The 14,712-nt window shown below is 44.8% G+C and overlaps 1 protein-coding gene and 1 long non-coding RNA gene across 2 annotated transcripts in view; one reads left to right on the top strand and one right to left on the bottom strand.

Moving 5' to 3' along the window:
• Nucleotides 1-14,712, top strand: part of LOC135050910 (uncharacterized) — a 164,475-nt gene that overhangs the window by 82,927 nt on the left and 66,836 nt on the right. The window lies entirely within an intron of this gene.
• Nucleotides 1-14,712, bottom strand: part of LOC135050427 (protein kinase C delta type-like) — a 75,511-nt gene that overhangs the window by 15,724 nt on the left and 45,075 nt on the right. Inside the window, exons 4-5 of the mRNA XM_063956922.1 lie at nucleotides 2,215-2,306; nucleotides 1,305-1,367 (exon numbers count right to left, since the gene is read on the bottom strand). Coding sequence (XP_063812992.1) covers nucleotides 1,305-1,367; nucleotides 2,215-2,306 — 155 coding nt within the window. The remainder of the gene's footprint in view (nucleotides 1-1,304; nucleotides 1,368-2,214; nucleotides 2,307-14,712) is intronic.

The raw sequence follows: 14,712 nt of genomic DNA, 5'->3' as shown, positions 1-14,712 counted from the left end.
TTACGTTAGTCGGCAGCCAATAGCGTGCCTATCTGTGATCTCTTGGCCGTGAGCGAACGTGACGCTTGAGCGTCTCGACTACGGCTAAGCGATCGTTACGCAACGTGCGTACCCTTACGGTATTCCGTACGCCAATAGCGTACGGTGTTCTTAGACCTCTTAAAGGGTTTTAAGTAAGACAAATATTTAGCTTTGTCAATGGTCAAGAACCAATTCAAATATTTATGGTCAATGTAATAGGCAAAACCAGTGCCGGTGTCTTCCAGTCATAAATTATGTGTACAACCAGAAGTGGATCCTGTCCCTCACCACATAATTGAACCTAAGGATGACATATAAGCATATTTTACTTAATTTAATATTTTTTTTCAAAATTTCTCAATAAGAAACTTTTGGCCTAGGGGTGCCGTAAAAAATATATTCTGATACTCTAGGGTGCCGTGACTCATAAATGTTTAGGCACCACTGGCCTATGGGGAATATACACCCTATCCGTTTAGGAGATAGACAGTGTCTAGTTAGACAGTCAATAGATAGACACCATATATTAGACAGACATTAGGTCGACAGGGTCAAAAGGTCGACAGGGTCAAAAGGTCGACATGGAAAAGGTCGACAGGTCAAAAGGTCGACGTGTAAAAGGTCGACAGGTCAAAAGGTCGACATGCTAATTGTCGACATAAAAAGATAGACAAATGTGTTTTTTTTATTTAACATGTTTTTGGATTATTTCATACTTTCTCTATCCATGTCGGCATAGAGTTGGTTATAAACCTTGTGGCGAGGGCAGCGAGCCACCGTGCCCGAAGTGTGGCGAGCGAAGCGAGCCCCGTGAGGGTATGCCTTTCTGCAATTGGGGTGCCAGATGACAAAACTATCCACACAAAGCACAAAAATGCAAAAAACACGGTGTCTACCTTTTTCATGTCGACCTTTTGACCATGTCGACCTTTTGACCTGTCGACCTTTTCCATGTCGACCTTTTGATCTTTTGACCTGTCGACCTTTTCCATGTCGACCTTTTGACCCTGTCGACCTAATGTCTGTCTAACATATGGTGTCTATCTATTGACTGTCTAACTAGACACTATCTATCTTTCATACCGGAACCAATATACACATGTCTTCCATGCATGCAGCAAAGGGTGATTTCCATACAACCCAGCATCAGGCCCTATCTGTGTATAGTCAGTCTCCTGCACTCATTATAAATAAGACACAAGTGTACAAAGACATATAATAATAGCGTCTGAACTGAGATAGGAAACAATGATCTACTACAATGAGAAGACAAATGTACTTACCGATGGATGTAGCCCTTGGAATGCAGATGTTCCAGTCCACACACAATCTCTGCTGCATAGAAACTGGCAGAGAAAGAAAGGAAACCGCTGTAACCATATGTAACAGGCTCAGAAAGAGGCTACACACAGAATTACACCTGTACCATGTGACACTGGGATGTACAACTCACTACATAAATACATAACACACTGATAACACCTCTCCCCTGCTGCTCAGGACGGTATAGCACACTGGGGGTTATTTATCATAGATTGTATATTCAATGTGATCTGAGCGGGATCTTACCTCCTAGGAGCACATTGCAATATGCGATCACAACGAGCTGATGTATCAATCAGCACCTGCAGGGACAAGGGCTCCGAAAGGATCTCATCCCTGCCATGTTCTGTGATGGCTGCCGGGGCTCCTGAGCATGCGCGGTCAGCTTAGATCACACAGCGGCCACTTCCGGGGAGATACCTGCTGCGATCCCTCCTTCTTACATTGCTGGGATACATAATATTTATGGCTAACCCCAGAAAATTAGTGTTTTCATGGACACAGCCGCAAATAGTGTTTGATGCATGGGCCCCTGTCTTATGGGATATCCCACATTCAGATGTCATCTGGTTGTGTCTGGCAATAGAAGGCAGAATAGGCCTTTGTACCAGTCAGTGCAGAGATGTATCAATGACATGAGGATATTAGGGCACACACCAATACCAGTGGACGCTTTCATGCATGACCATGACAAAAATGTGATGAGTATGGCCACCATATGAATGTCATTCAGCCAATGCTGATCCAGAATCCATCACTTGTCTGACTCTTACATATTACATATATTATGTTAATACAATGACTCCATCCACCAATCCCTGTAACCCTGTGGCCAAACACTCATCCACTCAGTCTCCTTTCAGCTCTTACGTTGCCGTGTTTAGGTCCAAGGCACCAGTTCTTTCCAATAGGTCATGAAGGTCTCCTCCATTGGCATACTCCATTCCCAGGAAGAGGAGCTCCTGTTAGAAGACATATTATGATATATTAATGTTCCTAGTTATTGGCATCTACAGACAGCACATTACTCACTGTGATTCCCAGTTTTCAATTGCAAAACAAGCCTCCATAGATTTCTGTGGCGATTGCTTCAATGCCAAATTTACAGAGTCCCAGAATGTAAAGCATGACATCGTTTGGCCCCGGTAACTCAAACCACCTTTGCCCTGGTAGGTAGCCTATATTCCGCAATAGGTACTGGGAGGAGAGGGGTCTATAGGATCCCTCTCTGACACTCCCCACTCACACATGTGCAGTCAGCAGACCGCACATACAGAGCAGCGTGTCCGGCCCTGCAAAATGAAAGTAAACAGATCGTATTAGTGATCTCTATACTATTACACATCACTAGAACAGGCACCTATCAGAGCCCCTATAGCTGCATGTGATTTTTAATACATGCCGCCAGTCTTCAATTTCTTATTGTGGCGATAACTTATAATTATAGGGTAGAATTAATAAATAGGCTAATGAGTAAATTATTTGATGAGATGGATAGCGCAGAATATCTGAATCTCCTGTGGGTTGTGCATTGTCTGCATCAAATCCAACCGCAAAATACAGGGTTAGATTTTTTTAGTCAGGTTGAACATATTTGCTTAATTACAGATGCAGTGTGTAATAGAGTAGTGGTATGATTCTACAATAAAAATACTACATAAAATAGTTTTCTACCTATAAGTCATCTTAGTATTATTATTATTATTATTATTAATGGAAAGATGCCCAGAAATAGCATCTGCTCCAGTATGTGGGAATCTCAGGAAGAAACAAAAAGAAAAACCACTTGGTGCCTAATCTTAGCTGGCAACGTATAGATCCCTATAAACTGCTGCTTCTTGCTAAGGGTTATTGCAAAACCTTTAAAAGTTTTGTCATGATTAAAAGTTGTTAATACAATATAGTTTAGCTCCTTTATGCTGCTTAGAGGATTAGTTCCGGTCTTATAGTGTTAGTCAAGGGGGTTATTCAGGTTTGTTAGCACACTAATTTGCAAAACCATGTGCACTGCACATGGGTCAGATGTAACGTGCAGAAAGATTTAAATTTGGGTGGGTTATTTTGTTTCTGTGCAGGGTAAATTCTGACTGCTTTATTTTTGCACTGCAAGTTGGATTTCAGTTTGAAGACATCCTACCCAAATCTAACTATCTCTGCACATGTTACATCTACCCCACCTGCAGTGCACATGGTTTTGCCCATTAGTGTGTTTTTTTGTTTGTTTGCTAACAAACCTGAATAAGGCCTCAAGTCACTCACATTAAAAGCATCATGCAGGCAAAACTGGACTGTATAAACTGTTGTGGGTAAGAAGCAAAGCCGATCCTCCTACCTTCCGTAAGTAGCACAAGCAGGGGGCTAAGCATATATGGAGTCCGGCAAACTTCTTATTGTAAGACAAAGGGGTATATGCAATTCCGGACGAATTGCGTCTTTTTTTTCACCCGTTTTTAAATTCGACACAATTCGACCGTCGAATCCCGGCCGGCGGGTGCCGGAATTCGACATATTCAATTAAAAATGGTTTCGACAGTCCCGCTGTCGAAAAACGGACCAATTGACGGATAAGTGAGTCCTGGATTCGACTTTTCGGACGGCACTAAAATGGTTAAAAAACCCTAAAAAAAATTGTGTGGGGTCCCCCCTCCTAAGCATAACTAGCCTCGGGCTCTTTGAGCCGGTCCTGGTTGTAAAAATACGGGGGGGAAATGACAGGGGATCCCCCGTATTTTTAGAACCAGCACCGGGCTCTGCGTCTGGTCCTGGTGCAAAAAATACGGGGGACAAATAGCGTAGGGGTCCCAGGTATTTTTAACACCAGCACCGGGCTCCACTAGTCAGAGAGATAATGCCACAGCCAGGGGACACTTTTATATCGGTCCCTGCGGCCCTGGCATTAAATCCCCAACTAGTCACCCCTGGCCGGGGTACCCTGGAGGAGTGGGGACCCCTTAAATCAAGGGGTCTCCCCCCTCCAGCCACCCAAGGGCCAGGGGTGAAGCCCGAGGCTGTCCCCCCCATCCATGGACTGCGGATGGGGGGCTGATAGCCTTGTGTAAAATAAAAGAATATTGTTTTTTACAGAAGAACTACACGTCCCAGCAAGCCTCACCCGCAAGCTGGTACTTGGAGAACCACAAGTACCAGCATGTGGGGGGTAAAACGGGCCCGCTGGTACCTGTAGTTCTACTGCAAAAAAAAATACCCAAATAAAAACAGGACACTCACACCGTGAAAGTAAAACTTTATTACATACATGCCGACACACACACATACTTACCTATGTTCACACGCCGACTCTGTCCACGTCTCCAAGTAGAATCCGGGGTACCTGAAAATAAAATTATACTCACCTAAATCCAGTGTGTCCTGTTCTTTTTTTGTAATCCACGTACTTGGCAAAAAACAAACCGCATACCCGATCCATGCACTTTCCCCGAATGCTGAGACCCCCGTGACTCCTGTCACAGAGGGTCCCTTTAGCCAATCAGGGAGCGCCACGTCTCCTGTGCATATTGGAGACCCCCTGCATCAGATTGTGTGGTTCGCGGAGCCGGCGGATGTGCCCTGCATCTGTGCGGGTTGCGGCCTACCAATCCTTCAGAAGCCGGGGCCTCAATTTGTACACTGACCCGAGACAGCAGACCCTCACCATCAGCTTGCCTCCCGCTGTGCCCTTTGGCTCTCTCTGCCACCTTTGGGTCTGCCCAAAGCTGTGAGAAGGTACCTGCTGTGCTGGGCCCCGTTTTTGCAGCTTCCTGTGACCGCGGCCTGCTGCACCTCCGGAGGCCGGGGACTGAAGTTGCGGGACTGCCCGGAGACGGGCTCCGTGAGCGCTGTGCGGCCCGACGGAGGCTCCTGGCGGCCTGAAGACACCTTCCCCTCCTGCCGCAGCCCTCCCTGCTCTCTTTGCACCTTGGTGGGATCCCCCTGGCGACCCGCCAGCCGCTGTCTCCGGGCCGCACTGCCCGTGGCGTCCTCCTGCGGCCTACGCATCCTCCGGGGACCGGGACCTTGAGTTCGGAGGTTCCCCATCGCGGACTTCCGGGAGGCACAGGCTGCGTCTGTCTGGGGTCCAGACACCTTACCCTGGTCCCCGCTGGCCTCTGCACCCCCCTGCCACCCCTCCTGCAGCTCCGGCCAGGCTCTTACCTGTGGTGGTGTCCCCGAAGGGCCTCTCTGCTTCTAGGCCCTGTGTTGAGACAGTTATCACCCCTTCTCTGCTGGTCTGGTGTTGGAGGTGTCCTGATTACCGGCTAGACAGTGGCCGGACCTCATCCCGCGGGTGTGCCTCCTGTATTAGACCTGGTAGGAGGGTGGCAGATCTCAGCCCTGGAGGGGCATCTTCCTGCTGCTGCCTGAGCCCTGTTCTTCCCGACCTGCACAGGAATGAGCTCCGGGGCCGTGTGGTAGCCGCCGGCTTCGGTGCCGCACATCGGGGGTCAGCTGCACCGAAGTTACAGTCATTGAGCCACCAGTTTCTGTCTCTCCCCCTTGACACAGCGTAATCCGCGCTCGCCTCAGCCTGCAGGGAGTCAAACCCCTGGATCGCAATATTTTAAGGCAATACCTGTCCTTTACACATCACCCAGTATGATGACCTTATACTGCAATTTGTCCTGCCTGGACCGTGATAGTTTTCTTAATACCGACCACACTTTTCTACTTAACATACATCTGTCAAGCAGCGCCTGTGTCTCCCTTTTACGTTTGTGACGTCCCGCCTATCCTATTAGTCCCCCACAATGGCGCAAAGAAATAAAAAAAATTCACAGGCCCCCACAAACTTTTTTGGGCCAAAAGCTAAGGGCCCTCCACCTCCTGCATTGCTCACGGACTCTCCTTCCTCCCCCTGTTCATCAGAGACGGGCATAGACCCACAGATCCAAGCAGTTATGACAAGTTTACTTGAGGAGGTCCAGTCCGCCTTAAAAGCAAGAACTCTCCACAGCTATTGCCGACAAATATGACCTCACGGCCCTTGGCAATCGTACAGACGCTCTTCAATCTAAGACGGACGACCTCTGCTGCTCTTAGCAACGCCTAGACTCTGAACTTTCTGGACTCCATGATGAGATGGAGGATCTCAAAGAACGACAAGAAGATCAAGAGAACGGTTCCCGTCGCAATAATTTGCGTATCCGCAATGTAGCGGAATCGATTCTTAGCTCGGCCCTACCGTCCTTTTTGAAAGATTTCTTTCAGCACGTATTGCCTGATCTCTCTGATGGCGACTGTCTTTGCGATAGGGCTCACAGAGCGCTCCGAGCGAAACCAGCTCCTTCACAACCACCCAGGGATGTCATAGTGCGTCTACATTATTTTCGCTTAAAGGAACGGATCCTAATGTCGGTTCGAGACTCCCCAGTGATCGACTTCCGGGATATGCAACTGCAGGTCTTCCAGGATCTAGCCCCGTCCACTATTCAGAAACGACGAGTTCTCCAGCCCGTTACTAGGATACTACGGCAGCATCAAATACAGTACAGATGGGGATCTCCTTTTATGCTACAGATTACAGTGAACAATTCCACCCACTCCGTTAAAACTTTAGCTCAGGGTCAGGATTTGTTGGCTAAGCTAGATCTCCTCCCTGTACCATCGTCCGATAGCGAGACTGCCTCTTCCTCTGGTCCACGATGCCCTCGGATCCCACTGCCTGATTGGACATGGGTGACCCGTCATCGCAATGACACTAATGACCCTCCCTGATCTTAGTAGACACTCTTGATTACAATAAGATAGTTCTCACTATTCTAGAGATGTGTCTCCTTCTCATATGTTCTTTGTTGACAGGTGGGGGCTACAGCCCCCGTCTTACTTCTTTCATTCAACTGTTATTGGTTTTGATATGGCTCACTGGGCTTTGATGTTTGTTATATGTTAAGCCTAGCTTTATGTTATTGTGCCGGGCTGGCTTTGCTTACCCCGATTTTCCCTTGTCTCCTTTTCTTTCCCCTATCTCCCCCCCCCCCCTTGCCCTTGTTCCCCTCCCTCTTTCCCTTATTTCCCCCTCCCCCCCCCCCCTTTTTTTATGTCCCCCCACCCCTTTTTTTTTTTTTTTTTTTTTTTTATTACGCACAGTACGTTTTTCTTTCTTTTGTGTGTGTTCTGGGTTATATAGCTGAATTTTCGGCTGTTGCCGACTTAACTATTGCGGTCCAGAAGGACCTGGTTTTTCTGCTCCCACTACCCTCGTGCTCCCTCTATTTGTGATTTAGTATATAATGTCTATTACTTGTGTAGCGGTCCTTGATTGGGACCCTATGTTTCAGGGTTTTTTCCCGTATGGGTTTTCTATCACTCTCTCTTTCTCTATATCTCTGCTCCTTGTTTCTTACTGTCCCTTTTCTTTCTCTTTTTCTCTTCCTCCCCGGGATGGGTCTCCGTTGATCCTTTTCCATTCTTTGGTATCACATGGCACTTAAGTTGTTCTCTGTAAATGTTAACGGGCTTAATTCTCCCAAGAAACATACAGTGATGTTGTCCGCCTGTAGGAGAGAAAAAGCTGACATAGTCTTCCTTCAGGAGACCCACTTCACTGGTACACACTCTCGACTTCAAGGTAAGCAGTTTGCACAAACCTTTTTTGCTTCTGCTGATTGTAAGAAAAGGGGGGTGGCTATACTGATTCATCGTAACATCCCATTTGTACATACCGCAACAATAGATGACCCCGCAGGCAGGTACATTGTGGTAACTGGTACACTTCGTACAGAAACTCTAAAACTTGTGTCTGTATATGCCCCGAATCAAGACCAATCACGTTTTTTCCGCACGCTCTTTCAGCGTCTTAATAGAGTAGCGCAGGGCCACATCATTCTAGGTGGGGATTTTAATACTGTGATCGATCCCCTCTTAGATAAATCTAACCCTCCTAAAAATAAGAAAGACACATCCCCGACTGAGTCCTCTCTCACGTTAATTTCCTCCCTCGCACAGCTTAATCTGAGAGATACCTGGCGTCTTAAACACTCCACTGCTAGGGATTATACCCACTTATCTGCACCTCACCAACATTATTCTCGGATCAATATGATCCAAGTGTCTCAATCACTCACGACACTGATTTCTGATGCAGGTATCACTCCTTGCTCATGGACGGACCATGCGGGGGTCTATATCCTCATAGAAATCTATAGAACCCCTAATAAGACACGTAAATGGCGTCTAGATGACACCCTTCTCTCACATCCCTCCACTCTTTTAGACACCAAATCAACTTTGGAATTTTTTTTCAAAGAAAATGCCTCCCCAGAAGTCTCTCCTAGTCTTGTTTGGGAAGCACACAAAGCCACTATTCGTGGTCACTTCATGTCCAAGGCCTCCGCTATACGTAAGAAAGCAGCACAGGAAGTTTCCTCATTAGAATCAAAAATATCTGCGCTCTTAGCCCAACATAAAAATGCCCCGAGCGACTCCCTACGCTCCCAGATTGATAACCTCAGAGGTCAGTTAAATGCTCTTTTATCGCGACGCGCAGCTGCTATACTACAGAAGCTCCGTCAGAAATTCTATGATAAAGCGGATAAAATTGATAGTCTCTTAGCCAACAAATTGAGAAGCAAACGAGCTACGGGAATGATAGAAAAACTACACTCCAATACATTGAATATGCCTACTTATGACCCAAAACTGATGGTAGAGGAATTTCGGGAGTTTTATAGCTCCTTATATAATCTTCCTGCCCCTCCTCTCTCCTCTGACGGTCCAGATGGTATATGCCCATACCTATTAGACACCCCCCTGCCATGTCTGACAGAGCGACAGATCTCTCTTCTTAATGAGTCCATCTCGTTGGAGAGACGGTTGCCGCTATCAAATCTATGTGATCGTCAGCCGCACCTGGCCCAGATGGCTTCACCACTCAATATTACAAAACTTTCCACACAGAATTAGCCCCTTATCTTACCTCGCTTTTTAATAAAGTTTTGGAGGGGGCATAATTTGCGCCGGCAACTGTGCACGCTGACATTATTGTGATCCCGAAACCGGAGAGAGACCCCACACAATGTTCCAATTATCGCCCGATCTCATTACTAAATGTCGATCTTAAGATCTACGCAAAAATTTTGGCCAACCGATTAGCTCCCCTGCTCACGCAATTGATACACCCAGACCAAGTGGGCTTTATTTCTGTCCGTCAAGCCTCCGATAATACCAGGAGAGCTATAGATCTGATATGTTCTATTCATAAACAAAAACTACCCTCATTGTTACTAGCACTGAATGCCGAGAAGGCTTTTGACAGGATATCTTGGTCCTTCACCTTCTCGGTACTCCGTAAGATGGGCTTCTCTGGCAAATTTCTGGATGGTGTCTCGGCGCTTTATAGATCCCCGACTGCCACGGTTTCTGTCAATCGCCTCACCTCCACCGTTTTCGGAATCACTAATGGCACCAGACAGGGATGCCCGCTCTCCCCCCTACTGTTTGCCCTGGTTATGGAACTGCTGGCAGCAAGGATCCAAGCTAATACAGATATAGCCGGAGTGCGGGTAGGCCCTTCTGAGCATAAAATTGCATTGTACGCAGACGACGTCCTCTTGTCCCTTGGATCCCCGACTCAGTCGTTGCAGCCGCTCCTCTCTGAAATTGACCTCTACTCTAAGCACTCAGGTTATAAAATCAACGCGAGTAAAACCGAAGTGTTGAATTTTTACATTCCTGGCCCGGTTAAGCTCTCTTTAGAAAAATCCTTTCCATTTCAATGGCACAAACAAAAGATCAAATATTTAGGAATTTTCCTAACACATAGTGGTATATTTACTAAGATTCGTAATGTTCAGAATTTGTTTGAAGTTGAAACGCGACTGACATCGGTAGTGTGAATTTGCAACTTTTTGGTTTTTTTACGGCTCATTTACTAAGCGTTCGTAATTTATGTTTTCGTATTTTCCGGTGTCGATGTCATTTGTATTTTTTTTTATGTGTTCGCGGCCGACTCTTGTTTTCCCGGCCGTATTTTGTGGGTTTTTTACGAATTCGTATCTTTAAATTCCACGGCAGTGTTTTTGACCCTTCCCGGCCGCGTTATTTTCTTACTTTCGTTTTCGTCACTCGTCCGTGATTGGTTGTGTTTGTCATGGAGGAGTGTCTGTGCTCATTAGTATAAAAACGCCCCCAACCAGCCGCACCTCGTGGGTTTAGCTAGTGGAGAGGTGAGAGGAAGTTGGTGTTTTGGAGTTGGTGATTTGTTGGTCGGTTTTGGTGGTTTCTTGCGATTGTTGAGTGCTGTATTGTGTGTGTAAGTAGTCTTGTGGTAATTGTTGTGTGGTCTCTTAAAAGTTTGTGTCATTTTTAGTGTTTGTGCATTTTACTTTCAGTCTATTGTCATTGTGTGTGTGTGTGTGTGTGTGTGTGTGTGTGTGTGTGTGTGTGTGTGTGTGTGTGTGTGTGTGGTGTGCATTGGTAGTGGAGCAGTGTGTTTTGTGGATTTTTTTTATTAGTGTTATTTGTTGTTTGTCATTATTATGTCCCAGTCAGAGGTGAGTGAGAGGAAGGAGTTGAGTGAGAAGGAGGAGGTGAGTGAGGTGGAGGAGGTGAGTGATCTGGAGGAGGTGAGTGAGGGGGAGGAGGTTAGTGAGGTGGAGGAGGGTGAGGTTGCTGCTGTGGCCTCGAGTGATAGTGACAGTGATGGTGGTGTTGCTCCGCAGCCACGCACCACTACCAAGACGGGCAGAAATGTTAAATTTAGCTTTGCGGAAAATATGGCTTTGGTGCATGAGTTGATGCGCCATCATCGCCAGCTGTTTGGGCGTGATGCGGGCAAGGTGCCTTCGCGCAGGAAAACTGTTCTGTGGGGGAAGGTAGTAGCGGCAGTAAACAGTGAGGGTGTGGTGAAGAGGACCGAGGACACGTGTCGGAAGAGATTCTACGACATCAAGCGCCGTGTCAAGGCCAAGATGGCAAAGGAGGCTAAGTCAGCCAGGCAAACAGGGGGTGGCCATCCCTTTATAGCGTCTTATCGGGAGTGGGAGGAACCTGTGCGGACCCTTATTCCGCATGAAGTTGTTGGTGCGACTAATGTGCGGGATTCGGATCGTCCTAGGCCTGATGGTGAGTGTATTTTTACTAATCTGTTATATCTGCATATGTGTTTATGTCTAATTAGTATTTCTAAAATGATATTGTATTGTTAATATATTTTTATGTTCTAAATTGATTATCTTTTTCTGTGTGTTTTTAATATATTTTGTGTTTGTATAGTGAGGTGTTAGGTAGTATTGGGTTTTTTTTGTGAATTTTGTTTAATGTCTGCTGTTTTTTACTTGTCTTTGTGGCCAATATGTTAGTGTAGATGGCTAAGTATTGTATGTTTTTTTTAAATGTTAAAATCTTTTTTTATTTTTTTTATTAAAAAATACTCATAAATGTAATAATGTAAAATATATGTTAATACATGTGTGTATATTCAGCTGTTGGCCCTGGAAAATTAGACTACTTGGCTATGTTTATGTCTTTGGAAATGGAACCACATTAGTCTGTTTTCAAAAAATGAAGCAAACCATTGTTTCAACATTTATTGTTAGAAACTGTACCCATAATGTTAAACATATGTCCACATCACTAAATTTTGCTGCTTACAAAAGTACACACTGTAATGAAAGGTCATAAACACCAATGTATCATTTTTACAGTACGAAAGCAAGCCTCCACTTCCAGAACACAAGCAACACTGTCAAGAGCTGTGGATGCTGGCGATACAGGTAACGCAAAAACGACACCTGTTAATGTGTCCACCACAAAAAAAAAAATAAGTCTAATGTTTGCAATAGGCCATAGGAACATCAACATTGCATCACAGTCCACAAAGACGTCCTTCACAGGGGTCTGGCAGCCACACGAGCAGGCCTAGCAAGAGACGTCATCCTGACGACGCACCAACACCAGCATTAAGCACACCCCCACGTCGTATTTCTACTGTGTTGCCTCAGCCTCCAGAACACATTTTGGAGAGAACTCAATCACAGGGTCCACATTCCCCTCAGCTGTCTGGTGAGTAAACACAAAACACAAATTACACATCAGCCAAAAAATGTAATAATCATAGTACTTATCCACAGCAGCAAGCACATGGCTTGCAAATTGTTTAAATTCAAAATCCATTTTTTGATAAATAAAAAATAAAGTGTTCTCTTGCGCCTTACAGTAGTGTTTTGTTTTTTGTTTTTAAATAGTAAAATATTGAGCTTCAGGTAGTTTCACACCCTTTCACAATGGTGATAGAATTCATATTGTCATTTACTGTTTTATATTTTAATGGTTGTACGATATGGCGGGTGACAAATCACTTTTTTTCATGGTGTAAACTTTATACCTCTGTCTGTTTGTTTCGTAAGTGTGTTATTTGTCAAACATGTGTCCACTTTTGTTTTGAAGTCATTTTTGACAACATAAAAACCATCACAATTTGACTTTTTGATTGTATATACGAGTCTAGGTGAACATCCTAATTTGCTATAGAAAAATGTTTGACAAACAAGTCTAGAAAGTTAAACTAAATATCAAAACCAACATAATTTTTAAAAACACTCAAATGTTGTCCCCTTAAACCCCATACAGAACCAGACATCATGCCCCCGGAAGCCCAGCAGGAATCTGAACAGGAAACATACACCCTCCAACTGCAAGCAATAGATGTTCACCAACCAAGCACGCCTCAGGAAAGTACCCCGCCACCTCAAATGTCACCACACCCACAATTGAGCCAAACAACCCCACCCCACCAACCTGAGCCATCCTTTTGGTCAACATGGAACCAACAACAGGCACAGAATATTGATTGCCTACGCACACACACCCAATACCTAGCCTGTCTGCCCCATCATCTACAGAGTCTGTGTAGAAACACAAGCAGGCTCAATGTCCAGCTATGCAGAGTCGCAAACAGTATGGAGCAGATGAGAGCAGATAACAGCCAACTTATTGTTACCTTTCAGCGCATAATGGATGAGCAACACCGACATCAACAGGCCCTCATTCAGTTAATTCAAAGTAATCAAATTATATCAGAAACCATGTCTCGCATCATAGACAACAACACAACAGCCACAACACAACTTACCGCAACCCTGGCAAACCTCAGCCAAAATATTAATTTGTTGGCACAACACCAACAAGGTTCCAGCTCAGGAACCAACACACCTACACAGACCCCAATTTCATCACCAGTTTGAAGATCCAGCCAAACCCGCTCCACTGCCCAAACCAAACCCCCTCAGCCACCAAAGAACAGCTTTAGAAATAGTCCACCCTGCAGCTGGATACACATTGTTGACAAAACTAGGTCTACACAATAGCAGTTATTTGTAATGAAAACACATGTTGTACAGTAATAAATGTGAAAAGTGATTGATGTGCAATGTGTTATGTGTAAAAAACTGTCAGTGTAAGAGCAAATTTCTTAGAGTTAACACTCACATGTGTTGGGAATATTCTAGCATCATTACTAACATGAACGTTTACCACATCACAGCCATAATTATGTGTCAAAAATTTTGTAAGGTTGGTGTTAGTCAATGTATGTATGGCTAATTGGCACACAATACTAAATGTCCATTATATTGTGCTAATGAGGTAACATTTGAAACACAACTTTAGAAGAAAGTCGACACACAACAAACACAAACAATAGGCTAAACAATAATGGTTGTTAGTGCATACTAAATTATTATGTAGTATTGTGGCAAACATTACCTTTGAATGTGTTTAAAAAACTTTGACCATTATAAAGACATAATTACTTCCCAAATCGCTATACAATTAGCTAAGTAACTGATACCCAACAGTTAGACATAAACACATATCAAGCAAATAAACAACACTCAGCTGACTAGCTCAAGAGGGAGCAAGAGCCACATTACTACTGAAAAAACATTGGTGTGCCTTTATTGTTCATACAAAGCACACAGGCAAATTTACTTACCACTAAAATGTGCCAAAATCAGGTCTTGCCTTACCTGCCTCCCTATATCTGTACTCACAGTGTCGCCAGATGTTTATAACTCCTCTGCTTGCTGACTGTTTTCTTCATCAACATCATCATGTGGCAGATGTTGCTGCAAACACATGTTATGAAGAAAACAGCAGCAGAACACAATCCTAGTCACCTTTAAGGGACTATACAACAGAAGCCCGGCAGACTTATCCAGACACCGAAACCTTGATTTCAGTACACCAAAACATCGTTCTATCACATTCCGCGTAGACTTATGTGCATGATTGTAATTGTGTTCAGCAGGGGAATCAGGGGCGGACAATGGAGTCAGAAGCCAAGAGTAGCAGCCATAACCCCCATCACCTGAAAAACAGAGATTAGCAGCATTGTAAAACATTGATGCACAAACACAGTGCTAACATAATATG

The sequence above is a fragment of the Pseudophryne corroboree genome, chromosome 2 (assembly GCF_028390025.1).
Source record: "Pseudophryne corroboree isolate aPseCor3 chromosome 2, aPseCor3.hap2, whole genome shotgun sequence".
In the NCBI taxonomy this organism is placed as follows: domain Eukaryota; kingdom Metazoa; phylum Chordata; class Amphibia; order Anura; family Myobatrachidae; genus Pseudophryne; species Pseudophryne corroboree.
Note: the sequence above shows the minus strand (reverse complement) of the source record. Positions and strands in the feature narration are given on the sequence as shown.